The sequence below is a fragment of the Vicugna pacos genome, chromosome X, assembly GCF_048564905.1.
Source record: "Vicugna pacos chromosome X, VicPac4, whole genome shotgun sequence".
In the NCBI taxonomy this organism is placed as follows: domain Eukaryota; kingdom Metazoa; phylum Chordata; class Mammalia; order Artiodactyla; family Camelidae; genus Vicugna; species Vicugna pacos.
Genome location: NC_133023.1, coordinates 37,970,126 through 37,996,084, shown reverse-complemented (window position 1 = coordinate 37,996,084; position 25,959 = coordinate 37,970,126). Strand labels below are relative to the sequence as shown.

General features: G+C 42.6%; 1 protein-coding gene across 8 annotated transcripts in view; it reads right to left on the bottom strand.

The window, feature by feature from the left end:
- ZNF674 (zinc finger protein 674) overlaps positions 1 to 20,767 on the bottom strand; it is a 30,402-nt gene extending 9,635 nt beyond the window's left edge. For 2 of the 8 annotated variants that reach the window (XM_072956232.1, XM_072956235.1), the window contains exons 1-4: positions 20,244 to 20,767; positions 17,370 to 17,413; positions 15,751 to 15,877; positions 15,342 to 15,440 (exon numbers count right to left, since the gene is read on the bottom strand). In XM_072956232.1, coding sequence (XP_072812333.1) covers positions 15,342 to 15,440; positions 15,751 to 15,877; positions 17,370 to 17,384 — 241 coding nt within the window. In that variant the 5' untranslated portion in view covers positions 17,385 to 17,413; positions 20,244 to 20,767. Of the gene's footprint in view, positions 1 to 15,341; positions 15,441 to 15,750; positions 15,878 to 17,369; positions 17,414 to 19,380; positions 19,491 to 20,243 lie in introns of those variants that run through there. The other 6 variants (XM_072956233.1, XM_072956236.1, XM_072956234.1 and 3 more) reach the window with 6 other exon arrangements.
- Positions 20,768 to 25,959: the final 5,192 nt, after the last annotated feature.

Genomic DNA, 25,959 nt, shown 5'->3' with positions numbered 1-25,959 from the left:
CCTATTCAACTTAGTCTTGGAAGTCCTAGCCACAGCAATCAGGCAAGAGAGAGAAATAAAAGGGATCCAAATTGGAAAAGAAGAGGTAAAAGTGTCACTATATGCTGACGACAGGTTACTATATATAGAAGACCCTAAAAGGTCCACACAAAAACTACTAGAGCTGATTGAAGAATTCAGCAAGGTAGCAGGTTACAAGATTAACATTCAAAAATCAGTTGCATTTCTTTACACTAATGATGAATCAACAGAAAAAGAAAGTAAAGAAACAATCCCCTTTAAAATAGCACCCAAAGTAATAAAATACCTAGGAATAAATCTAACCAAGGAGGTGAAAGAATTATACACAGAAAACTGATGAAGGAAATTAAAGAAGACTTTAAAAAATGGAAAGATATCCCATGCTCTTAGATTGGAAGAATCAATATTGTTAAAATGGTCACGCTGCCCAAGGCAATCTACAGATTTAATGCAATCCCTATCAAATTACCCAGGACATATTTCACAGAACTAGAACAAACCATAATAAAATTTATATGGAACCACATCAAAGACCTAGAATTGCCAAAGCATTACTGAAGAGAAAGAAAGTGGCTGGAGGAATAACTCTCCCAGACTTCAGACAATACTATAGGGCTGCAGTCATCAAGACAGCATGGTATTCGTACAAAAACATACATATAGACCACTGGAACAGAATAGAGAGCCCAGAAACGAACCCACAAACTTTTGGTCAACTAATCTTCAACAAAGGAGGCAAGAACATACAATGGAATAAAGACAGTCTCTTCAAATGGTGTTGGTAAAACTGGACAGCAGCATGTGAAGCAATGAAGCTAGTACACTCCCTTACACCATACACAAAAATAAACTCAAAATGGATCAAAGACTTAAACATAAGACAAGATACAATAAACCTCCTAGAAGAAAATATAGGCAAAACATCTGACATACATCTCAAAAATGTTCTCTTAGAACAGTCTACTCAAGCAATAGAAAAAAAATCAAGAATAAACAAATGGAACCTGATGAAATTTACAAGCTTCTGCACAGCAAAGGAAATCATACGTAAAACAAAAAGACAATCTACAGAATGGGAGAAAATTTTTGCAAATGAAATCGACAAAGGCTTGATCTCTAGAATATATAAGCAGCTCATATGACTTAAGAAGAAACAACCAAACAACCCAATCCAAAAATGGACAAAAGACCTAAACAAGCAATTCTCCAAGGAAGACATACAAATGATCAATATAAGCACATGAAAAAATGCTCAATATCACTAATTATCAGAGAAATGCAAATCAAAACTACAATGAGGTATCACCTCACACCAGTCAGAATGGCCGTCATTCAAAAATCCACAAATGACAAATGCTGGAGAGGATGTGGAGAAAGGGGAACCCTCCTACACTGCTGGTGGGAATGCAGTATGGTGCAGCCACCATGGAAAACAGTGTGGAGATTCCTCAAAAGACTAGGAATAGACTTACCATATGACCCAGGAATCCCACTCCTGGGCTTGTATCCAGAAGGAAATCTACTTCAGGATGATACTGCACCCCAATGTTCATAGCAGCACTATTTACAATAGCCAAAACATGGAAACAGCCTAAATGTCCATCAACAGGTGACTGGATAAAGAAGAAGTGGTATATTTATACAATGGAATACTACTCAGCCATAAAAACCGACAACATAACACCATTTGCAGCAACATGGATGTTCCTGGAGAATGTCATTCTAAGCGAAGTAAGCAAGAAAGAGAAAGAAAAATACCATATGAGATCGCTCATATGTGGAATCTAAAAAAAAAAAACACCAAAAACAAACAAACAAAGCATAAATACAAAACAGAAACAGACTCATAGACATAGAATACAAACTTGTGGTTGTCAAGGGGGCGGAAGGTGGTAAGGGATAGACTGGGATTTCAAAACTGTAGAATAGATAAACAAGATTATACTGTATAGCACAGGAAAATATACACAAGATCTTATGGTAGCTCACAGAGAAAAAAATATGAGAATTAATATATATATGTTCATGTATAACTGAAAAATTGTGCTCTACACTGGAATTTGACACAACATTGTAAAATGATTATAAATCAATAAAAAATGTTAAAAAACCAGAAAAAGCAGCATATATAGAATATATAAAGAAAGAAGAAATACAAATATAGTAATAGCACAATAAATACTAACTCCATTAATTATAGGCCAACCATACTAAATTATACTTTAAAAAATCAGCTATATGTTTTCAAAAGACAATTAGAAGAAAATGAGAAATGTTGAAAATAAAATCATGGACAGGGATATACCTGACACTGAATAACCCAAAGAAAATTGGTAAAACAATGCTTATGTTATTAGTTGCATTTCTTTAGACTAACAATGAAATAACAGAAAAAGAAAGTAAAGAAACAATCCCCTTTGAAAATCACGTAGAAAAATACTTAGGAATAAACTTGACCAAGGAGGTGAAAGACTTATATGCTGAGAACAACAAAACACTGATTAAGGAAATTAAAGATGATTTAAAGAAATGGGAAGATATCCCATACTCTTTGATTGGAGAATTAATATTGTTAAAATGGCCACACTACCAAAGCAATCTACAGATTGAACACGATCTCTATCAAATTACTTATGACATTTTTCACAGAACTAGAACAAATTATCTTAAAAGTGATATGGAATCACAAAAGACCCAGAATTGTCAAATCAATACTGAAGAAAAAGCACAAAGCTGGAGGAATAACCCTCCCAGACTTCAGATAATACTACAGAGCTACAGTAATCAAAACAGTGTGGTACTGGCACAAAATCAGACATATAGATTAATGGAACACAACAGACAGCGCAGAAATAAACCCACACACCTACAGTCAATTAATCTTCAACAAAGGAGGCAAGAATATACAATGGAGAAAAGACAGTCTCTTTAGCAAGTGGTGCTGGAAAAGCTAGAGAGCTGCATGTAAATCAATGAAATTAGAACACTCCCTCACATCATATGCAAAAATAAACTCAAAATGGAGTAAAGACTTAAACATAAGACAAGATACTATAAACCTCCTGGAAGAAAACACAGGCAGAACACTTTCTGATATAAATCTTAGCAGTGTTCTCTTATGGAAGTCTACCCAGGCAATAGGAATAAAGGCAAAAATAAACAAATGGGGCCTAATTAAACTTCTAAGCTTTTATGTGCAAAGCAAACCATAAACAAAACAAAAAGACAACCTACAGAATGGGAGAAAATAGTTGCAAATGATGCAACAGACAAGGGCTTAATTTCCAGAATATACAAATAGCTCATACAACTTAATAACAAAAAAACCCCCAAACAACCCAATGCAAAAATGGGCAGAAGATCTAAATCAGCAATTCTCCAGTGAAGACATACAAATGGCCAATAGGCACATGAAAAAATGCTCAATATTGCTAATTATCAGAAAAATGCAAATTAAAACTACAATGAGGTATCACCTCACACCAGTTAGAATGGCCATCATTCAAAAATCCACAAATGACAAATGCTGGAGAGGCTGTGGAGAAAGGGGAACCCTCCTACACTGCTGGTGGGAATGTAGTTTGGTGCAGCCCCTGTGGAAAACAGTATGGAGATTCCTCAAAAGACTAGGAATAGACTTACCATATGACCCAGGAATCCCTCTCCTGGGCATATATCCAGAAGGAACCCTACTTCAAAAAGACATCTGCACCCCAATGTTCACAGCAGCACTATTTACAATCACCAAGACATGGAAACAGCCTAAATGTCCATCGACAGATGACTGGATAAAGAAGCTGTGGTATATTTATACAATGGAATACTACTCAGCCACAAAAACCACAACATAACGCCATTTGCAGCAGCATGGATGCTCCTGGAGAACGTCATTCTAAGTGAAGTAAGCCAGAAAGAGAAAGAAAAATACCATATGAGATCGCTCATATGTGGAATCTAAAAAAAAAAAAAAAACCAAAAACAAACAAACAAAGCATAAATACAAAACAGAAACAGACTCATAGACATAGAATACAAACTTGTGGTTGCTAGGGGTGCAGGGGGTGGGAAGGGACAGACTGGGAGTTCTAAATTTCTAGATACTGACAGGTATATATAGAATAGATAAACAAGACTATACTGTATAGCACAGGGAAATATATACAAGATCTTGTGGCAGCTCATGGTGAAAAAAATGTGACAATGAATATATGTATGTTCATATATAACTGAAAAATTGTGCTCTACACTGGAAATTGACACAACATTGTAAACTGACTACAACTCAATAAAACAAAATTAAGAAAAAAAGAAACTAGAAAAAAAGGGAAAAGTACCCATTACTTTTCCGCAGCTAGTATAATCTTAGATACCAGAATAAGAGGCTAGTACAAGAAAAGAAAATCTAAGATTTCTGTCACTTCTGAACATTAATGGAAAACTCTTAAAATTAAATATGAGTAAACTGAATTCAATTAATTTAAAAATGCTTTACAATTAAGTATAGAGTTTAGTGTGGGAATGCAAGAATAGTTCAACATCAGAAAATTTATTAATATAATCCACCATATTAACAGATTAAAGGAGAAAAAATTATCTTCTCAACAGATGCAGAAAATAAGCATTCGAGAAAATACAACACACATTCATGATTTTTAAAAAAAGAGTCTTGGTAAACTATGGATATAAAAGGAGCTTTTCATGAAAGGTATCTTTCAAAAAACACTGAGTGAATGCTAGATAAATATCAATGGTTACACCAATCTGTTATTGATGTCGTTAATAGCTCGTAGGATTCTCCTTATCTCTTTGGACTCTGGTCTTCAAACAGGAATTTTAGGCTTAGTTTATTTATACAGGAAATATACTTAATGGTGAAAGTTCTCTCCCTGTGCCTCAGTTTCTCCTCTATAAAATGAGAATAACAACCAGTCTACTTTGCAGGGTCATTTGGAGGATTAAACTCTGTAATGTGTACAAAGCACACAGAACACTGCATTTGTGGCACCCAGCAAGCACTTACACATTGACTATCAGTACATCACTATCATTGTCCTGATCATTATTTTCATTAAAATCAGAAACAAACAAGGAATTCACTATCACTGCATCTATTAAACACTGTGCCACAGGACTGGACTAACAGGATGGGAGAAGAAAAAGAAATAAAATGTATAATTGGAAAGGAAAAGACAAAATGGTTTTTATGAAGATACTGTTTACAGAGAAGACCCAAGAGAATCTAAAAACTTAGTATTAATAAAAGCATTCAGATAGGTTTCTGTATATGAGCTGAATATATAAATACCACTGTATTGTCATATACTAGTATTAACCAATTAGAAAACATAATTGGAATAAGTCATACTGTATAGTACAAGGAACTATATTCAATATCTTGTAGCAACTTATACTGAAGAAGAATATGAAAAGGAATATATGTATGTACATGCATGACTGAAACATGATGCTGTACACCAGAAATTGACACAACATTGTAAACTGACTATACTTAAATAAAAAAAAACCCAGCAGCAATAACCAAGACTAAGAAAAGATACTGACTACAAACAAAACTGGAATGTAGGCTATATAAAGAATTCATATAAATCAAAGACAAACACCCCAACAAAAAACATGAATAAAGGCAAGCTATAGAAGAGGAAATTCAAATAGTCAACATCATATGAAATGATAAATACCTTTACTAGTAATCAGGGAAATGAATAATAAGATGCTAATTCACACTTACCTGATTACCAAAATATAAAGAGTATGCCCATACTAGAATTCTATAGAGAGAGAGAGAGCAGTGGCATCACTGGAGAAAGTTCTACTGGGCAGCTGCTTTAAATCATGCATGGTCTCTACCATCAGTATGGCTGCAAGTGGCTACAGAGCTTTGTATTTTTACATTGATGCTTCCTTTTCAAAACCTGAAGTCTCAGATATTTCAGAAGCTACATCTGCCCACCCAGCTGCAATCCATGATCTTAGGGAATTGGTTTAATATATGAAAACCCATGTAATAGCATGGTGACAATAATACTGTATTGCATGCTTGAAAGTTACTAAGAGTGTGGATCTTAAAAGTTCTCACCACAAGAAAATAAAACATTAAAAAAGAAGGCTCTTTTTTTTTTTTTGCAAAGGCTGGTAATAAAACACTGTCAGGTGCTTCCTCAGTCCAGAGACCTTTGCAGGACTTAAAAGGAGCAGGTCAAAACCACTTAATGTCCCTCAGCAGTAACAGACACCTTAAAAGTATGAGTATTAAGGTTGAAGAAGCAGAGGGACAAACTTTCTTCAGGGAGAGCTGTTGGAAAGCTGTGGCATTTTCTGTCTCCATCAATGGGGGAGGAAGGAGTATGTTGGCCTTACCCTTGATCTAGTAAGAAGAACTTCCAAGGAGACAACTTGCTTCATATATGTCAACTAGAGTTTTGGGGACTCAGAGGACTTGGCATCTGATTTGCACATAAAAAACGCTACAAAAAAAAAAAACGCTACAGGTGACAGGCAGGCTGTGGCCACAGAGAAGAGGGCTACAGGAAGCAGACAGATCAAGGTGCAGGTCCACCACACAAACACACACTTCATAAGCCAGATGTAGACCCTCGGGATAGGAACAGGTTACTTTGGAAAGAGGGCTTTCTGCTAGCTCAAGGTGACTTCACCAAAAAGAGATTGGAGGCATACCATGGTACTGCAGGGTGAGGGTGGGGAGATTTATTAGCTAACTTGCTGGAAAAGAGGCACTGCTTCTAATGAGGAAACTGTAGTCAAGGCTCCTAGGTGGGGCATCTCCAAGGAAACCGTAATTGTGCCAAGGACAGGAAGAATTGGTCTTTGGAATCTGCCACATGCAGAGGGCATCAATATCAGATTGCAAATTATTTTTGTCCTTTGTATCTCTTTCCTTCCTCACTTGCTTTGCTCCAGGAGCCAGAGATCGTCTGGTTGAGTGGGGAAGTGAAGGGGAATAAAGAGAGAAAAAGCTGAGCAAGCTTCCTTTGCCACTGAAAACTTCCAGCCTGAAGCGCTGAAGCAGGCGTTAGCTAGGAGAGGGATTTCCCTTTAAATGAAGTTCATAGTTTTCACTTCTATGTATGATTAGACTTTTTTTTAACTAAAATGAGACTAAAACAGATCCTAAGAAATTAAAAGGATAATAAGGAAATATTAGGATCAATTTTATGCCAAGAAATTCAACACCTTAGGTGAAACGGACAAATTCCTTGAAAGACCAAAGTTTGTTCATGAGGATATAATCTGAATAAACCACTATCTATTAAAGAAATTGACATTATCGTTTAATGCCTTCCCACAAAGAAAACTCCAGGCCCAGATGACATCACTGAGGAATTCTATCAAACGTCTAAGGAAGAAATAATACCAATTCTATACGAATTCTTCCAAAGAACTAAGGAGGGGAGGGAATACTTCCCAACTCATGCTATGACTTTACTATCTTGATTGTGGTGATGGGTTCTTGGGTGTGTACATGTCAAAATTTATCAAATTATGCACTTCGAATACATGCAGTTTCTGGTGTGTCAATTACAGCACAATACAGAGGCTAAAACCGCTGAATCAGTACTCAGACACAGTCATAAGCATTCACAATGCTTACGTTAGAAAGGGAAGCTATCAAATTAATGATCTAAGCTTCCACCTTATGAAACTAGGAAAAGAGAAAATTAAATTCAAACGAGCAGAAGGACAGAAATAATAAAGATAATAGCAAGAGTGCATGAAATCAAGGTTTCCATTTCTGGCCACAGTGGAGTATGTCTACTTCAGCCCCTCTCTCCTACTGATTATTGCAACTAAAAACTCTGGACAAGATACGTAAAGCAACTACTTAGAACTCTGACAAGTAAACAGAAGCAGGCAGGCCCTGCAAGGTGAGTCAAAAAGTGGAGAAGCAGCTCATATACCAGTGAATTTCTTTTTTGGCTGCACTCCTTTTTTTTGTACTTCTTTTATTTTTTTTATTGTAGTTGACTTACAATGTTGTGTTAATTTCTGGTGTACAGCATAGTGATTCATTTATATATAACACACACACACATATATATTCCTTTTCATATTCTTTTTCATTATAGACCATTCTAAGGTATTGAATATGGTTCCCTGTGCTATACAGTAGGACCTTATTTATCTGTTTTATATATAGTAGTACCTGCAAATTCTGAAACTCCCAATTTATCTCTCCTCACTCACTTTCCCCCCTGGTAACCATAAGTTTGTATTCTAGGTCTGTGTCTCCGCTCTTTTTTCCACAAGACTCTGTCCCAGTGGCATACGAACCTGCACAAGTCCTGAGCTCATCCAAGGGCCGTGTGTGTGAGAGAAAGCAAAGCCTCATGCCAAAGTTTTAAGAACAGAACTAAACTGAGATCTGAACCATAGCTCAAGTCTGAGACTGACATCTGAGTGACAAATGCACGAGACAAACCTGAAGCAGGACAGCAAAGGCTTTGCTGCACAAGTAAAACTTTAACTATGACTCAAGTCTCAAAGTCTCAAACTAACCCCCAAATGGTGCAAAGACAACACGGATGCAAATGAGAGTAACAAAAGCTTTGAACACTGAACAGGTTCAAATCCACAACCATAGGAGGCAAGACAAAACGAGTGGTCTGACTCTAACTAGGTTTATATATGATAAACAAAGATTAGAAATAACAAAACAATCACCACTATCTAGGATAGAATCCAAAATCATTCAATGTAACAAATAACTAGCAAAATGTGACCAATTCTCAAGGGAAAAGGTGATGAACAGATGCCAGATGCTGGAAATACCAAAGAGAGTTAAGCAGCTGTTATAACTAAGCTCTGAGGTAAAGGCAAACACGCTTCAAGTGAATGGATAAGTAGAAGTTCTCAACAGAGATACAGAAACTTTAAAAAAAATGGAAATTTTAGAATTAAAAAAGACAATATCTGAAATTAAAAAACCAAAAAACAAAGCCAACACACGGAATGAACTTAACAGCAGAATGGACATGACAAGGGCAAGAGTCAATGAACTTGGAGTTAAACTGACAGAAATGGTCCAACCTGCCCACTTAAAGAATAGAAGGAAAAAAAAAGACTGGGAAAAATAAAAGAAAGAAAAAACAGCATCAGGGAATCTGTGGGACAACAGCAAAAGGTCCAACATTCATGCCATTGGCATCTTCACAGGAAAAGAAACTAATGCAGAAAAAAAGATCTGAAGAAATAATGGCCAAAAGAGCTCCCAAATTTGGAGAAAGACATAAATTTACAGATATAAGAAGCTCAGCACACCAAAAACAATATAAATGCAAAGAAACACCCAGAAATATTATCATCAAATATCTGGAAAGTAAAGACAACATCTTGAATGCAGTCAAGGGCAAAAAAAAGCACAGTGCAAATAACTGTGAGGTTCTCATCAGAAGCAATGGAGGCCAGAAGCTAATGGAACATCTTAAAAATACTATAGGAAAAGAAATGTCAACCCAGAATTCTTCACCAAAGCAAAAATATTCTTTGGAATGAAGACGAAATTAACAAATTCTCAGGAGAAGACAAACTAAGAGATCTTATCACTGACAGACCTGTTCTAAGAGAAATGACACGGGATCATCTTCAGGGTGAAGGGAAATCATATCAGAGGGAAACATGGAACTTCAAGGGAGAAATAAAGAGCAACAGAAATGGTAAAATACCTGGGTAAATATAGACTAGTTTTCTCCTTTTGAACTCTTTAAGATATGTATGTGTGTTGAAAGCAAAAATTATAACATTGGGGCGGGGTTAACATGTATGTAGATATAATACATTTGAAAGCTGTAATATAAAGGAGGGAAGGGAAGGGACCCATATTGCTGTAAACCTTCTACATACGACTTGAAGTGTTAAAAGATAACTATAGTGAAAGGTTAAGTATGTATATCTTAATCTCTAGAACAACCCGTAGATTAAAAACAATAACAAACACAGGAGATGTTGACAAAAAGCAAACAGCTATGTTTAAAATGAAATATTTAAATTGCAGTTGCATTCCGTATGCAAGACCTATGCATTCAAAACTACCAAATACTACTGAGAGAAGTCTGTATAGACCTAAATAAATTGAGAGATGCACTATGTTAATGAATCAAAAGATCCGATGTCATTAGTATTTCAATGATCCACAGATTCAATGTGATCACAAGCAAGAATCCCTGCAGGCGTCTGTGCAGGAACTGGCAAGCTGACTCCAAAATTTGGGGATGTGAAAATATCAAGGACCTAGAATAGCCAAAATATTCTGAAAAGGAAGAACAAAGTTGGAAGATTCACAGTTATCTGATGTGAACACTTGATGTAGGCTACAGTAATTAAGACAGTGTGGTCTTGGCAAACAGACCAACACATATGTGTTCAACTGTCTTTGACAAGGGTGCCAAGGTAAATCAATGAAGAGACAGTCTTTTCAAAAATGCTGTTGGAACAATTCAATATGCACATGCCAAAAAGAAAAAAAAAATGACCCTTACCTCATACCATGTAAAAATATTCATCTCATTAATGGCCATAGGCCTAAATAATAAGAGCTAAACTTCTAAATCCTCTGAAATAAAACATGTGAGGAAATCTTTGTTACCTTGGGTTAGAGAATTGTCTCATAGGCCGCCAAAAGCACGAACCATTAAAGAAAAACTTGATAAACTGGACTTTATCAAAATTAAAATTGTCTGTTTTTTTCAAAGACACTGTTAAGATAAAAAACAAGCCACTGCATGGGGGTAAATACTTGGAAAACACATGGCTGATAGAGAACTTGCGTTCAGAATATATAAAGAACACTCACAATTTAATAATAACAAAAATGGCAAAAGATGATAACCAACAGTTCACCAAAGATGTTTAGATGGCAAATAAGCACATGAAAAGATGCTCAACATTAGTTACTGGAGATACACAAATTAATATCACAATGAGATACTCTTACACCTCTACTAGGAAGAAAGACTAACAATACCAATATCACCAAGTGCTGGCAACTGGCAAAACACCTGGAACTCTCATATGTTGCTGGTGCGCAACTAGAATCGTACAGTTAATGCTGGAAAACAGTTTGGTAGTGTCTTGTGAAGTTAAACATACACTTGACACATGACCAAGCAATCCCACTCTAGATATTTACCTAAGAAATAGGAAAACATAATCCATACAAAGTCCTGAACATGAATGTTCATACCAGCTTCTTTCATGATAACCAAAAATTGGAAAAAATTCAAAAGCACATAACCTGGTCCAGGGATAAGCAAATGGGGCATCATTCAGCTACAAAAAGGAACATACTGCTGATATACATCACGGCGTGGATGAATCGAAAAAGCATTAAGGTAAATGAAAGAACCAAGACATACAAGGCTATGTACAATTAAGATTCATTTATGTGACATTCCAGAAAGAACAAAACTAGAAGAAATAAGATCAGATGTGGGAGTGGAAAAGTTTAATTGTAAGGGGAATAAGGGGATGTTTTAGGGGAATGAAAATGTCCAATATCTTGATTGTGGTGGTGTTCACATGACTATTTGTCAGAGAACTGTACACTTAAGAGAGGTGAAGTTCATGGTATATAAACTGTACCTCAATAAACCACATTTAAAAAAAAAAGGATGTACTTACATCAGAATAAATATATCATGACAATACATGGAAAGTATGGAAATTATGTTAAAATGTTACCACATACAACCTACTATCATATTGTACTATTTTTGCATTTCCTTTTACTGAAACACCTGTTAAGCATTAAGGGTAGAAAAAAATACTAACAAATATTGAATTCTAGTTAATGATATGACTGTGGAAGTATTTAGGTATGAAGTGTACTGATCTCCAGAACTTTGAAACACATCACACACAAAAAATAAGGGAGACTGACGAAAGAAAAGAGGAATTGGTGCACAGATCGATAGGAGATAAAGCAAATATAGCAAAACATTCATTGTAGAATCTAGGTGGTATTATACGGGTGTTCAAATTAGAATTCTTTCACTTGTTTGGTGTGAAAATGTTCTTGATAAAATGTTGTGGAAAAAAGAAGTTGAAAAAGAACAGCCCAGAAACAATAAAAAGATCGTGGTTTCCAGGAGTTTGGGGAGAGGGAGGGTGGGAGGAATGAATAGATGGAGCACAAGGGATTTTTAGGGCAATGAAGTTATTCTGTATGATACTATAGTGGCTACACGTAATTATGCATTTGTCAAAACCCATAGAATGTACAACATCAAGAGTGAACCCTAATGTAAACTATGGACTTTGGTTGATAATAATGTGCCCATATTGGTTTATCAATTGTACCAAATATGCCACACTGATGAGGGATGTTGAGGGGAGGGGAGTATATATGTGTGGGTGGGGAGGGCTATGTGCAAACTCTCTGTATTTTCTGCTCAATTCTGCTGTGAACCTGATACTGCTCTAAAAGAATAAAGTCTATTAAAAAAGAAAAGAAAAGAAAAGAAAAAGAACAGCAAAGTAAACCCAAAGAGGTAGAAGAGGAAATACAAGTAAAAGGAGAAATTAACAAAGAGGAAAACACACGATACAGAAATTTACCAAAAGTAAAAAGCGTTTTCTGTGGAAAGCTCAACATACTTAAGCTAACAAATATGACAGTGAGGTTTCTCTTGATACTTGGATCCTGACAGAAGATGTTTATGATCTCAGAACGACCAGAGAATTTATGAGACCTGTTAGGGATTTCATCCAGGGGCCAGAGGAGAATAGGGTCTCTGAAGCAGCTTGAAGAATGGGAGAGAACCAAGCTGGCCAGTGCTCCTGGGTGATGGCCTTGCTAACTCCCCCAGTCCTTTGAACTCCTCTCAGTGGACATTTAAAGCAATGAATCTGAACTAGACATGGGCATCAGAACTACGGGGAGTGTTACTTACAATGCACATAACTAGGCCTACCTCTGGCTTTCTGAAACCATTTCTAGAGGGTGGGGCCTACTCAGTAGTATCCTGAGGGTTCCCCAGGTCACTGTGATACACTTCTGATTAACAACCACTACATTAAAACAACATTCCGTATGGCTAATAACCATAAAAAGTAGCATAACATATATTGAGAACTTCCTTTGTTCCAGACACCCATTTTGGTGCTTTACATTCATCCGACTGATTAAATTCTGACAATCCTGTAAGTTCTAGCATTAACCCTGTTCAACAAATAGGCAAAGAGAGGCTAAGCCACGCGTGCAAAATGATGGGTTGTGAATGAAGAAGCCAGAAGATGGATCCAGGCCGCGAGAGCCAAAGCCCAAGCTCTGCACCACTGGGCTGCGGAAGGGTAACAAACCTCCTCCCTCCGACCTATCTATTCACCCCGCCCCGGGATGAGTGAGAACAAGATGCAAGCTCTCGCCTCTAGGGCTTCGTGTTCCAGGCTGAGAAATAAGCCGCAGACACTTAGCTGGGTTTTCAAAAAAGTGACCGAGTGGAATGCAAAAACAGAAGCTTAGCTTTGTTATTTGAAGTTGCAAATGTGGCCAACAAAGACAAGAAAAATACAAGTTTAACAGACACTGTGAAGAGCTAGGGAGTGGAAGGCCAAGGTGTAACTGAGCTAGTCCCAACTTTTCATAGAGGGGAGAGAAAACTGAGAACTCCAGAGAAGTGGATGTCAAAGTATTCCCTGGCCCTCTGGAGGTGCTCATCGGAGGAATTAAAAACAGAAACCTTGAAAAGAGGCTGCCCTTGGAGCTGTGCCTGGGAAAGCACTGAGATTACTTTGCATCCCATAATGTCCTGCACACTTTGATGGAACATGTGCATGTGATACTTTTAGTTACAGATTTTTTTTTGGAGGAGAGGTAATTGGGTTTATTTTAAAATTTGTTTTCAATGGAGGTACTGGGGATCGAACCCAGGACCTCGTGCCTGCTAAACCCGCACTCTACCACTGAGCTGTACCCTCCTCGCTGTGATACTTTGAATATAATACAGTTTTTAATGTGACTCAAAGGGTGGAAGGTGCCTCCTCCTAACAATGAAATAAGAATGAGACAATTCCTGGAAATGGTGGAAGCAGGAAAAAGCATGCCATGAGCAGACCAGAAACCCTGGTGAATCTCTACAGGGCAAGATATCTGGGATGGACTGAGCATAAAGAGGGAATTGTAGCGTAAAATGTCCCTAGGGGGAGGCACAGGGAGGTGGGCGCACACAGCAGCAATGGGAGGCTCTGAGCGAGAAGGCGCCTCCGCCAGGCAGGAGTGGGCTTGGGGGAAACCACAAGGGGAGTTTCCTGACATTAGCTGGGCCAGCGTCTGAAACTCATCTCTAGACAGCTGGTGGAAAGCAGACGCAGGTTCAGTCAATCTGAGGTGGGTCCCAAGAGTCTGCATTTCTACTTTGCGCCCGGGCCAGGCCCAGGCTGCTGGTCCACGGACCACAGCGAACAGTAACGGTGCTCTTGTCAGACTTCTTTGGGATGAGCCACTGAGTGGCCACTGTGAGTGGGAGAGAAAAAGAGGAAGGCCAACATCTGAAGACTTTCTGGATCCTCTTAAGGGGCTCAGAGCAAAAACAAAGAACAGAAAACTCTGCCGAGGACTGAGCCACCGCTCACTGAAGCATGCCACCATGGGAGTGGTATGCCCTCAAGTTTATTTATTTTTTTAATAAATAGAGATAATGCAAAAGAGAAAATAGTTGAGTGGGAGGGAAGTACTGATAAGAGCAGGAATCCGACAACAGGTGGTATCAAGTCAGATGTGGAAGAGCATGAGAGAAATAAGAAAACAGAAACCCATTTAGCCACACAGTGAGGGCAGACAAGGACACGGTGGGTACCTGGCCTGCTTGAGCTGAAAGTCACTAGAAAAGCTTTTCTGTCCATCCAGACTCCAATAAACCAGGTAGGATAATTTCCCTGAGGTTAAAGACTCCAAATTTCAGACTTCGAGAGCCCACAGTATGCCAAATAAAGAGGAAACATCACCCTTCCATCTGCACCTCTTCTGATGAGAATGCGAATGCCCAAGAGAGGGCGTAAGTCCTAACAGCGTCCAGAAAGGAAGAGGAGGAGGAGGGAGAAAAGGCTGGGCACGGCTCCCTAGCCACCTAGATGCTGGACAGTGAGATGGGGTGTGAAGAACAGCAGTGGCTACCTCTGTCTGAACCCCGAGAATGCAGGGCTGCAAAGGGGCGGCAGGTGGGGCATTGCGACCCTAGTCGCATCTCCAAACCTGCGGTTTCTGAGAAGAGCTCCTGGGCGTGCCCCCGAGACCAAGATCTTACTGACCTACTGGGTTCCCCTGCCGTGGCCTGGCGTGGGCTCACCTGGACAGCTCCGCTTTGGGGTTTGTCCATCTGCCATCCTGGCCTCCTCTTCAACTTGTCCCATCCTGAAGATCGCGCCTGGTTGGGCCATGAGGTATCCTGTTGAGGGGAAATGACATAGGACTTTGTTATTAATGCCAGAGGTCTTCCAGAGCCGAGGCCCGTCCTTGCAGGGTGGAGATGTTCTGGCCTTGGTGACCTCCCCACGAGCAAAGCCAGCTTCTCCTCAGGGCAGAGCATTCACAGAGGTGACAGCATGAACATCCCGTGCAGGGAGCAAACACCATCACAGATTCTTGACAGGGAGCCTGAGGCCCGACTCCTTCAGGGCCCAGATGCCTCTGAGCAGCAGCAGAGAGAGGGAGACACGAGGGGGTGTGTTCTGGTCACCCTGCGGAGGGTCCCTCACCCACAGAGAGCAGGTGGCCGTAGTTCTCCAGCGTGACATCCCTGTAGAGGTTCTTCTGAGCGGCATCCAGTAGCTGCCACTCCTCCAGGGTGAAGTCCACAAACACGTCCCTGAAGGTCAATGTTTCCTGCAACAGCGCACTTCTCTTTAGCCCAGGGTCACAATGAGGGGGGTTGGGGGCAAGAGGATACAGGCCAGTTGCTAAATATCCCCTGATGCCCAGGGCAGCTGTCTACAACGTAGTACTTTCTGGCCCAAAAAGGGCAGGAGTGACAAGGTGAGAAAACCTGCGGTTGACCACACAGCGAAATAGAATGATCGTGAAAAGGACCAGAACATGCTATAATACGTGAAAAAGAAGAAAAGAAAACAAAGGGATTCTTCTATCAAGACAGATAAGCCTACGTGCACTCTGGAAGGATGTATGAAAAAGTGAAGGAGACACAGGGACAGTCTGAGAGGGAAAATCATTTTTGACCTTTTGCTGAGCAAAGCTTTTGTTTGAACTTTTTCCTGTATGCGTAGACTCCTTTTAAAAATGCTCAATTCAATTTATTCAGAATGTTTTTAGAATCCATATTTTTAAGTGAAAGTGGTTTTTCACTTTTTACTTTTTTGCAGTCTCGTCCTTGAATTTAAGTGATGTCATAACATGAACTAGATTCCTTTTCATTGTTCAACAGCCTGGAAAAGTTGAACATAGAAATTACCTGGTCTTTAAAATTCTGTGACAGTAGCAATTAGTCCAGGAATTTAAAATGTGAATAATACCTTTTACTCAAAAACCCAACTTCCAGGTGTATTCTCCATAAATGCCTGCACTAATGGGCAAATAGATACACAGAAAATTGTTCATGAGGCAGTGTTTACAATAGAAGAAAATTAAAAACCTAAGTATCCATGAGTAGAGAAATAGTTAAGTGATACATTCACACTATGAAATAGGAGCTGAAGGAACCTTTATGTACTGATGGGGAACAACACCCGGAATATAACCAGGTGGGGAAAGCAGGACAGGTACGGGACTATGACCGCGTTTGTGGTAAACCACACACACCGCTACTTATGTATCTATTTTCAGTGAAACTGACTAAATGCATCTATAGCTCGTTATCACCAAACTGTTCACAGTGGGCATCTCTGGGGAAGAATGTGGTCCTGGGGGGAGAAGAAGTAGGGTGTTTTGGATACTATTTTTTATGCAGGTGAGAACACAAAATGTGGACTTACTTCCATTATTTTAAACGTGATGAAAAAGCAAAAAGTGAACTGGAAGTGAAGAAACAGAAAAAGCAAGATGAGTCTATGTATTTAAACAATCTTCTCTGAGAGGGAAAAGAAAAAAAGATGACGGGCAGTTCCCAGAGTAACAAGTAGATAAAGAAAGTCTTTTTTTCCTAAACTTTTTTTGGTTTTGTGTGTGTGTGTGTGTGTGTGTGTGTGTGTGTGTGTGTGTGTGTGGAAGGGGAAGGATTGGAGAAACCTGAGGTAGATTGCAGGTTGAACAGAAAACAGCCAGAGGCGAGGGGACTGACAGATTTTTCAAGGTTGCAATACAATTTCCTAACTGCTGCCTCAAATTCACTGGAAAAAAAGTAGGGGGTAAAGTAGGAACTCACCTGGGACAGGGCCATCCGCTTCTGCCCGGACAAAGGATGGAGATCTGCGAAGGCAGAAGTAGGCGGGTCGAGATCAGTGCATCCAGCCAGGAGACCACCACCAGCAGCCTAACAATCACCCGCGCCCCGGGGGAATGATCTGGAAACATGGCCTGGTAGCACCAGCCTGTTCCCTTGGGACACGGTGAAGCCCCTGTGGATTTTGCACATGAATTTATTTTCTCTTCCTGGACAGATGTATGACTCGTGTCGAAGGACTTCTACTCGGAAGCCATTAACAACCTGACACCTCGTTTCTCTCAAGGATTCTATGCCTGGAAATTGACCACAGAAAAGGAATCATCAATGAGCACAGGCTGCGAGGACGTTCATGGTAGGTGTTTCTACCTTTCAACACTTTGCAAGCAATGAAACCTCCAGCAAAAGGGAATTAGTTACAAAATAAGACACACAAGAGGGGAGGGTATAGCTCAGTGGTAGAGTGCGTGCCTAGCATGTAGAAGGTCCTGGGTTCAATCCCCAGCACCTCCATAATAAATAAATAAATAACCTAAGTACTCCTCCTAAAAAATAAAAAAATTAAAAATTAAAAAAGACATACAAAATGGGAAATACCACATGTGTAAAATGCAATGGACTCTTGTTCTCATTTCTTGACATATTTAAAAGCAGGTTACAAGAAAGCAAGTGTGATCTCGCTGGTTAAGCCGTATGCATGTTTTGAGGGAGAGCATTTATTAAAATGTTGACACTGCTTTCCTTTGAGTGGTGACTTCACTTTTCCTCTTTTGTTTACTTGCATTTTCTCATTTTTGACAGTAAATATTAATGACTAGTAAAATAAAAGGGAGACATTATTACAAATCATCTGTTCTCACACTGAGTCCTAGAGGTGATAGACCCTGAGCAAAGTCTGGAGGGCAGGGACGTCTTGCTGTGGTTTGGAGGAAGGAGACAAACCAGGGGTGAGCACGGGATGGAAGGGAGGGGGTGGTGAAGGGAGGTTAAGAGCCCAGCACTGATAAGTTCTACATGGAGCTGGAAACCACTGACCTTGGATCCCTGCTCCTCTGCCCTTCTCTGGTCTCTCACCACCCTCCCTGCCGACACTTCCTTATTCCCCATCCTGTTCATTTGATTGCCACATTCTTCCTTGTTTGGCAGTTTTCAAAATCAAGTTTCAGCAAGGAGCTTTTGTGCAGAGTAACTGCTGCTACCGTAGCAATCCTGGCCTTAGTATCAGGACAGCAGGGTTCAGCACTACAGAGCTTAATGAGTCATGTCCTCAGACCCAGTTACAGTAGCATCACAATGAGGCAGCAGACCTAGGTGATACCTTACCTAGAGACTACTCTGAAATTCACAGACACACACACACACCAAAAACACCTCTTTGGCCATTTAGTCAGGGGAGAGGAGATTCAAAATTTCTGCTACAGGCAAGTGGGATGTTCATACTATGGGATTGACTCAAGCCAAAAATAGCCCATGGCAAAAGAGAGAAGCACAGGGTGTGTGCACAAACGTGTTAGGAGTGCAGAAAGTCCTGTCAGGCATGTAGTCAATCTTCCCAGCCTCATCATGCCCTTGTAGGCACTACAGCAGGGCAGCCTCCCTCCATCGGTCTGAAACTTTCAACTCTCTCCTCCAGTAGGGGTTCAACTGACCACCATCACACAGCTCTTAATGGTGGCTGGAAGTTGAGTCACTGTGTCAGCCTGGCTCTCTCTCAGCAGGAGAAAGAGACAGAGGGCACTGTAGGTCCCGTTCTTCTAGGACCTGCTATCCTGTGAGCCTCTTCCCTCCAACCAGATCATGTGACCCTCCTGCATCTTCCCTGGGGTTTGGACTCTCCTTCCAGAGCGCCAGAAGCTGGTGCTTCACTACCAATTCCCCTCAGAGTTGCTGTCTTATTTCTAAGGAGGCAGGACCAAAGGATCCAAAGACATAGTACCTTTGCTGGGCTCATCACTTCAGCACCATGTCCCTGCCTCTGACCAGAGGAACTCACCTCCTTCTGAGGCCTCAGACTGGGTCTTCTGTAGACTAACTAAGGAAGTCCATGGCAGATAAGCTGGTCTGGTGGCTGGTGAGCAGTGGTCTCAGTTATGAACCCTAACCCTGGAAAGGCAATGACCACACAGGAGATGCAAGCAGAGTTGCATCTCCATATGATGGAGCAGAGTTGAAGAAAACCCAAATGTTTTCCTCGACACTAGAAGGCACAGTGCTTCACTCTCGTCCTAAGAATTGACATTTAGTAACTCAATTACCGCCAGATAAGGAGTTAAGCACTGCCTTACTTCCTAAGAGTCTGGGCTCTGGAAAAAAACTGACTGCCTGCTCTGCCGCTTTTATTTATTTAATAAAAGAGGTGAGTGCCTACTATATGCCTGTTTTGTTCTATGTGAACAAAACATCGTAATTCCCCCATCTTGCGGAGCTATATTCCCGCAGGGGAGAGACAGTAAGCAACAGTTAATAAATTTAGGTTTTATTAGGTGGAAAGGCATAAACGCTATTCCAGCAAAAGGAAAAAGGATCCCTCTGGTTTACAGTGTGACTCTGGTCAGGTTTCCGAGCCTTTCTGTTCTTGCTTTCTCTCTGTAAAATGAAAAGAATCGTAGCACCTACTCACAGTGCTATTGCGAAGATTAATGTGAAAAAGCACAACGGTGCTTGGCATTTTACTCAGTAAACTCAGTAAACATTCTCAGAATGAATCAGTCAATGAACCAATCACTCATTGACCCCGCAGCCTGCCCCCCCCCACACTCATCCCCAAGGCCCTGCCACTCAAACCCCTAGGGACGCGAGCTCTTTATCCAAGTCCCCTCCAACCTTCCTATCGGTCCCAACTCCGCTTCCCCTTACTTCACTACCAGGACCCGACGTCTCAGGGAGCGTCAATTCGCGCCGCCCTCGGGGTCAGCAGGGCACTTCCGCTCCTCGTTGCCTTGGGAACCCCGGGTCCGAGCGTGGCGCACGCGCAGGAGCTGGTGGCGGCCGGGCGAAGGAGGGGGCGGTGCGAGGCAACACTGCCCCTAGGTGATATGGCGCCTTTCGGGGACAGAGATTCTGACGTAGCTCCTTCTGAGACTCGATGGAGCGACAAGAGCCTGCGACCATTTTCCGCGACGAGTCCCACGGAAGGCCGGGGAGGCGTCTCGGGGCGGCGAGACGTCGCGACCCGGGGCTCCGCCTCCGAGGCCAAGGCCGGCTCTCCCAATCCGTTCCGCGGCGCGGCCGGGCCTCCTCGTCGCTCCGCTCCCGGGGGAAGTCACGCCCCTCTAGTCCCCAAAGCCACGCTCGCCTGCTTCCTTAAATCTTCGGATTAAGAAAAGCGGCAGCGGCGCCTGTGGCCGCCCACCGCGGCACATGGGCGCGGCCATCTTGGGGGCGGGGCCGGCCCGTCGGCGCTCTGGTCTCAGGTCAGGGGTCAGAGAGCAGGGGTCAGGCTCAGCCTGGGGAGGGGCCTGGAGAAGCACGTGGCAGCTGGACTGCAGGGCCGGCAGCATGCACAAGTGAGGAGGGAACCGTGATGCCTGGTTCTCCTGACAGCAACCGAGGCGCTGCAGTTTCTGGGACCCTGGGGGTCTCTGGAAAACCTGCGTTTTTGTAAACAGAGCATGAAGTGGGGAGAGCTGTTTCACTGGCAAGGCCAGCGGGCAACGTGGCCTGCCGAAAAAGGCTGTAGTGCCCTTGAGGCAAGTTTTCTGTTTCCTGTCAGGGTCTGGAGGAAAGAGGCCAAGTGTGTGCTGTGGGCTTGTGCCTGGTGACTAGCAGGACTCCTTGGTCCGGGCAAGCGGGGCCTGGGCCCAGTACACCCAGTTCCTCCTGTGCGACAGCCAACACGTGCCAGGCACTGCACAGAAGCACGTGACAAAAGCAGTCATGGGAGCCAACGTACAGTTACTTACTTTTCCATTTGAACATATTGCCCTGTCCCTCTCTTTCCCTTGCCCCTCTGCGCCTTAACTAATATTCCCCAGGTTGGTTGGACGAATCATGGCCCAAATCTGCAACGTGGAGGTGCCCTGGGAAGTGACTGTCCAAGCCTTGTGCAGAAATCCCCGGAGAAGAGTCTGTTTTCTGCCAGGCATGTGAGTGGGACTTGCCCCCCACTGTGAATTCTTGGTGCATTGGTACACGATGGCCAGGTTCACAGCTCCTAACCTCTTTATTTCCAGAGGAGAGGTGACCTGGTAACCTCTTCTGACACCACTGTCAGGAGGCAGGAAAAGATGAGTAGAGTTAGTGTGGCCATGTCCTGAGGACAGTAGAGAAAGCCCCAGCTGTAGAAAGACCTGGACTTTGGCCCTGCTCAGACTGTCCCCACCTGCTGACTGTGCGGGAACGAGTGCTGGCCTGGAAGAGACAGGGTGGCAGAGGCCGTGCGGTGGTTGCTCCGGCAGTGCCCGCATTTCCTGGTGGGACTTGGGCACCTAGGAACCAAGAAACGTGCCGCGGTGTCTTTCCAGCCCACACTCTGTCTGGCTGTTGGAATCTACGAATCCACAGAAGAGAAGGCTTGGTTCTGCCACTGACTGGCCCATTGGGCCGCAGTCCTTCTGTGTCGTAGCTGAGGACCCGCTGCCCAAACGCCCATCGTGTCTGTTCCTGGGGACATCTTCAGAGCTCCCGGCCCAGGGCTTGGCCCACAGCAGGCACCTGGTAAGTGGAGGCAGATTCCGCTGTCCTCTCCGCACACTAGGGGACATGCTGGGGCCACTGCTGCTCCTTCCTGCGCTGTGGGCTTCGCCTGCACCACCAGCCTTGTCCAGGACCACCACTCATGTGCAACTGAAAACGTTTTTTTAAAATGGCTATTAGGCCGCCAAGTAAGTTAAAATTCACTTTAAAAAGGGCAACCGCAGCAGGCCCGTGTCACTCAGGCCCTTGATTGCAAAGAAAAGCCTGTCTCAGGAGGACTGGTCCTCGTCCAGCTCCTGGGAGACCACCTCTACGCCCCTGGCCTGTTGTGCGTGATGTAGCATCTCTGTGTTCCAGGCTCCGCTGTGCCATGTGACCATGTGGTGGTGCCAACAGCGTGGCTTCTGGTGAGCATCTGTCCTGTGTGTGTGAGGCCCTGGGCCGTGCTGTAGTGGTTTGACATCTGGGGGCTGTGGACTGAGCAGCTACAGTGAGGCGCACGGGTGCTGCGCGCCTGTGTGCCTGACCTCCGGTGCAACCTGCGGGCCCCTGGGCGTGGGGGAGCTTCCCTGGCTGGCAGCGCTTTGCAGGTGTTTGTCCCATCGTTTCTGGGAGAATTAAGCACTGTCCGTGTGACTCCTTTGGGAGAGGACAGCTGGATCTCACAACTAGTTTCCACTGGACTTGCCCCATGCACCTTTTCCCTTTACTTTCTCTGTAATAGTCGTATATGTGTCTGTGACAGCTCAGCAGTACTCACTGGACTCTGAAGAGTGATGACAGGTTTTCTGAGTCCTGAGTCCTTCTGGGGAATCATCAAGGCTGATGGTGATCTTGGGGACCCTAAACACACTGGTGCTGTAGGTTGTCAGGTTGGTTTGTTTCAGCCATCCCGGCGGGTGGACCTTGTGAACCCCGTATGGCTCTGCCCTGGGCGGCACACTCGCTTGGTGTTTGTCGGGAGGTTGCAGATCTGAGTAGCAGCCTCCGGAGGGCTCTGCTCTGCCTTTTCCCCCTCCGAGGAGGAGCGGAGGTCCTGAGTCCTTGCAGTGGCAGCAGCCTGGCGGGCTTGCTTTCTTGCTATGATGTGCTGATCTGCTGAGGGGCCCTGGTACCTGCCTCTTCCTGGAGGTCTTCCCTGCAGTGACTGTGTGACAGGCCCATCAAGCGATGACTTGGGACGTTCTGCTCTTGGAACTGGCTGAGTTCCTGTAGGAAAGGGCGGGCCAGCTGCAAGTGTTGGTCTCCTGGCCAGACTGCATTGCTCTCTGTGCAGATTTCCCACAGGCAGGAGAGTCTGCAGAGTGAGTGGAGCTGGAATAGACAGTGTGGGAATCCACCCCAGGGGACTGGTTATGGTTCCAAGATGGTGGCCTGAAGCCAATCCCATGGCTGTGTGGCGGCTCAGTCTTTGGATGAGTTTCAATCTTTGAATGACTGTGTCCGTCAGTTGAGAAGTGTGTGCACCATGGGAAACCCCAAAGGAGGAAGACTTCAGCTAGCTGGGGCCGACTCTACTTTCAAGGCCTCTTTCTGCCATGGAAAGATGCTGTGATAAGGCAGTGTGTAAAGCATGTACTGCGGACGTAGACTATGCCAGGTACTGTTTATTTATATTCATTTTTCATTTAAAATTATCATTAGAATCCCTCATCATTATTAGGCTGTACCTTCCAGTTAAGGATACTGAAGCCCACACATGTCAAGTGACTTACTCAAAGCTTCACAGTTACTAAATGAAATAAAGAGTTAAGATTAGGCTGTTTGTCTCCAGAATACATACCATTGAACCTTACACCATTCCATATTTATGAGAGCAACCTCGTTTAAGAAAATGGATCAGGATGGTTACATGTCTTGGTCAATTTTCTAGAGCCAGTAAGTGGCAGAACTCAAACCTAGGTCTGAGAATCTAGGTCTGCCGACTCCAATTCCCATTCTTTCTTCAGGCTGACATTTGTCTTATCCCGGGTCCTCTGGAGCAGTACATCTCAGACTTGAATGTACATAGGGATCCCCATGGATCTTGCTAAATTACAGATTCTGATTCGGTAGTTCTGTGGTGGGTCCTGAGATTCTGCATTTCTAACAAGCTCCCAGGTGGTGCTACTATGCTGGTCCTCAGAGTGCACTTTAAGTCAAGATAAGGTTTTTGGGACCCTCTGGTTTAGCAGCTATCACTTCTGCTCGGAACACACACACACACACACACACACACACACACATGGAGACACAGATGGTGAGTAAGGGATGAGAAATAGGATTGGGTTGCTTTTGAATCTCAGTACTAAGACTCCTCACTAATTCCCTTCTGGGGTTGAAGACTCCGAGGCCCATGGAGGGAAAGAATGCTTCAGGAAGTTTTTAGCAGGCTGGGCCTAGGACCCATTCCACCTGACTTCCTAGCCAATGTCCTTCCTCCTTCCTTTCCTCCCTCTTTTGTATAGGAGCCTTTGGGGAAGGAGAATAGTAAGGGAATGGGCATCCTTCAATGATGGCTTATTTAAGACTTTACAAGAAAAAACAGAGTGATCTCCATTCCTGGCCTCCTTGTCCTCCATGCTGTGTTGAACACAGGTCTCAGCTGCCCAAGAGGACCCAGCTATACTGAGCCCAGGAGAAAGGTCAAAAGAGCTCTCTTTGCTGGTCTGCATGCCCGTGCAAGCACCACCCTGGGGAAAACGGACCCAAGCGGGTCTCTCTGATGCCTAGACACCATTTGTAAGCCTAGTTGCCTGTCCGCAAACTCTAGGGACTGCCCACAACTAGATACATGCTACAACTCTTGTATTATTCTGGGTAAGCCAAACTGCTGGAATAATTACACCCCAAATCTAATGGCTCAGGTGCAATTCCTTTGTTGCTCAAATAAGAATCAACCATGGGTTTTCCATTTTGACAGGTGGCGCTCCTCCATATAGGACCCGGGCTGGCATCTCTGCCTGCTTCAACATGGCTTCCAAGGCTCTCTGGTTGTCATAATTCCCGGAAGTAAGGGAATGGAGGAGCACAGGTCAGGAGCCACCACTAACTTTTAGGATCACCATGATCTAGAAAGTCAGGAAGGTTTTTCTGCTACCCAGAGTTCGGAAAACTGCAGAAAGCCACTGCCAAAGACAGCCCAGCTGTCCCATGGCTCCAGGGTGGTTGGGTGGTTAGCGTAGAAAGGAGTCTAACAGGTGTTGCAAAAACTCACATCTGCTGAAAGATAACCTGCCTCCTCTTCCTGCTAGAGGAAAAGTATGGTTTCCAATTCCCTCTTTCATTTCTCTTCTGTCACCTTGTTAGTTTTGCAGTCTTTAATTATTCTTTTGGTGGTTACCCTAGAGATTATGTGACCTACACCCTCAATTTATTAATCTTCTATAGATTAATACTTTTACTGCTTTCGCCACAGTTCAACGATACAAAATATTTTAGCTCAGTCCCCTCTTATCTTTTGTACTATTGCTGACCTGAATGTTAATTCTACATATATTTTAAGCCTCTTAATGAATTATTATAATTGCTTAATACAGTCAATGTTCATATAGATCTAGCCACAAATTTACCATTTCCAGTACTCTTCATAATTTTGGCACTTTTTATTTTTTAAGGATCATTATTTCTTAACATTAAGAAATCTCTTTTAGTATTATTCATTTTAGTGTGGGTTTGCTAGCAATTAATTGTCTCAGCTTTGGGTTTTCTGAAATCAACTTTATTTCATCTTCATTTAACAGGATATTTTCCCTGAGAGTAGAATTCTAGGTTAGCAGTTATTTTATTTCAGCACTTTAAAGATATCATTTCATTATATTTATACTCAGCTGCCACTCTTTTTTTTGTGGGGGGAGGTAATTTTGGTTTATTTATTTATAGATATACATATATATATATATTTTAATAGAGGTACTAAGAATTGAACCCAGGACCTTGTGCATGGTAAGCATGTGCT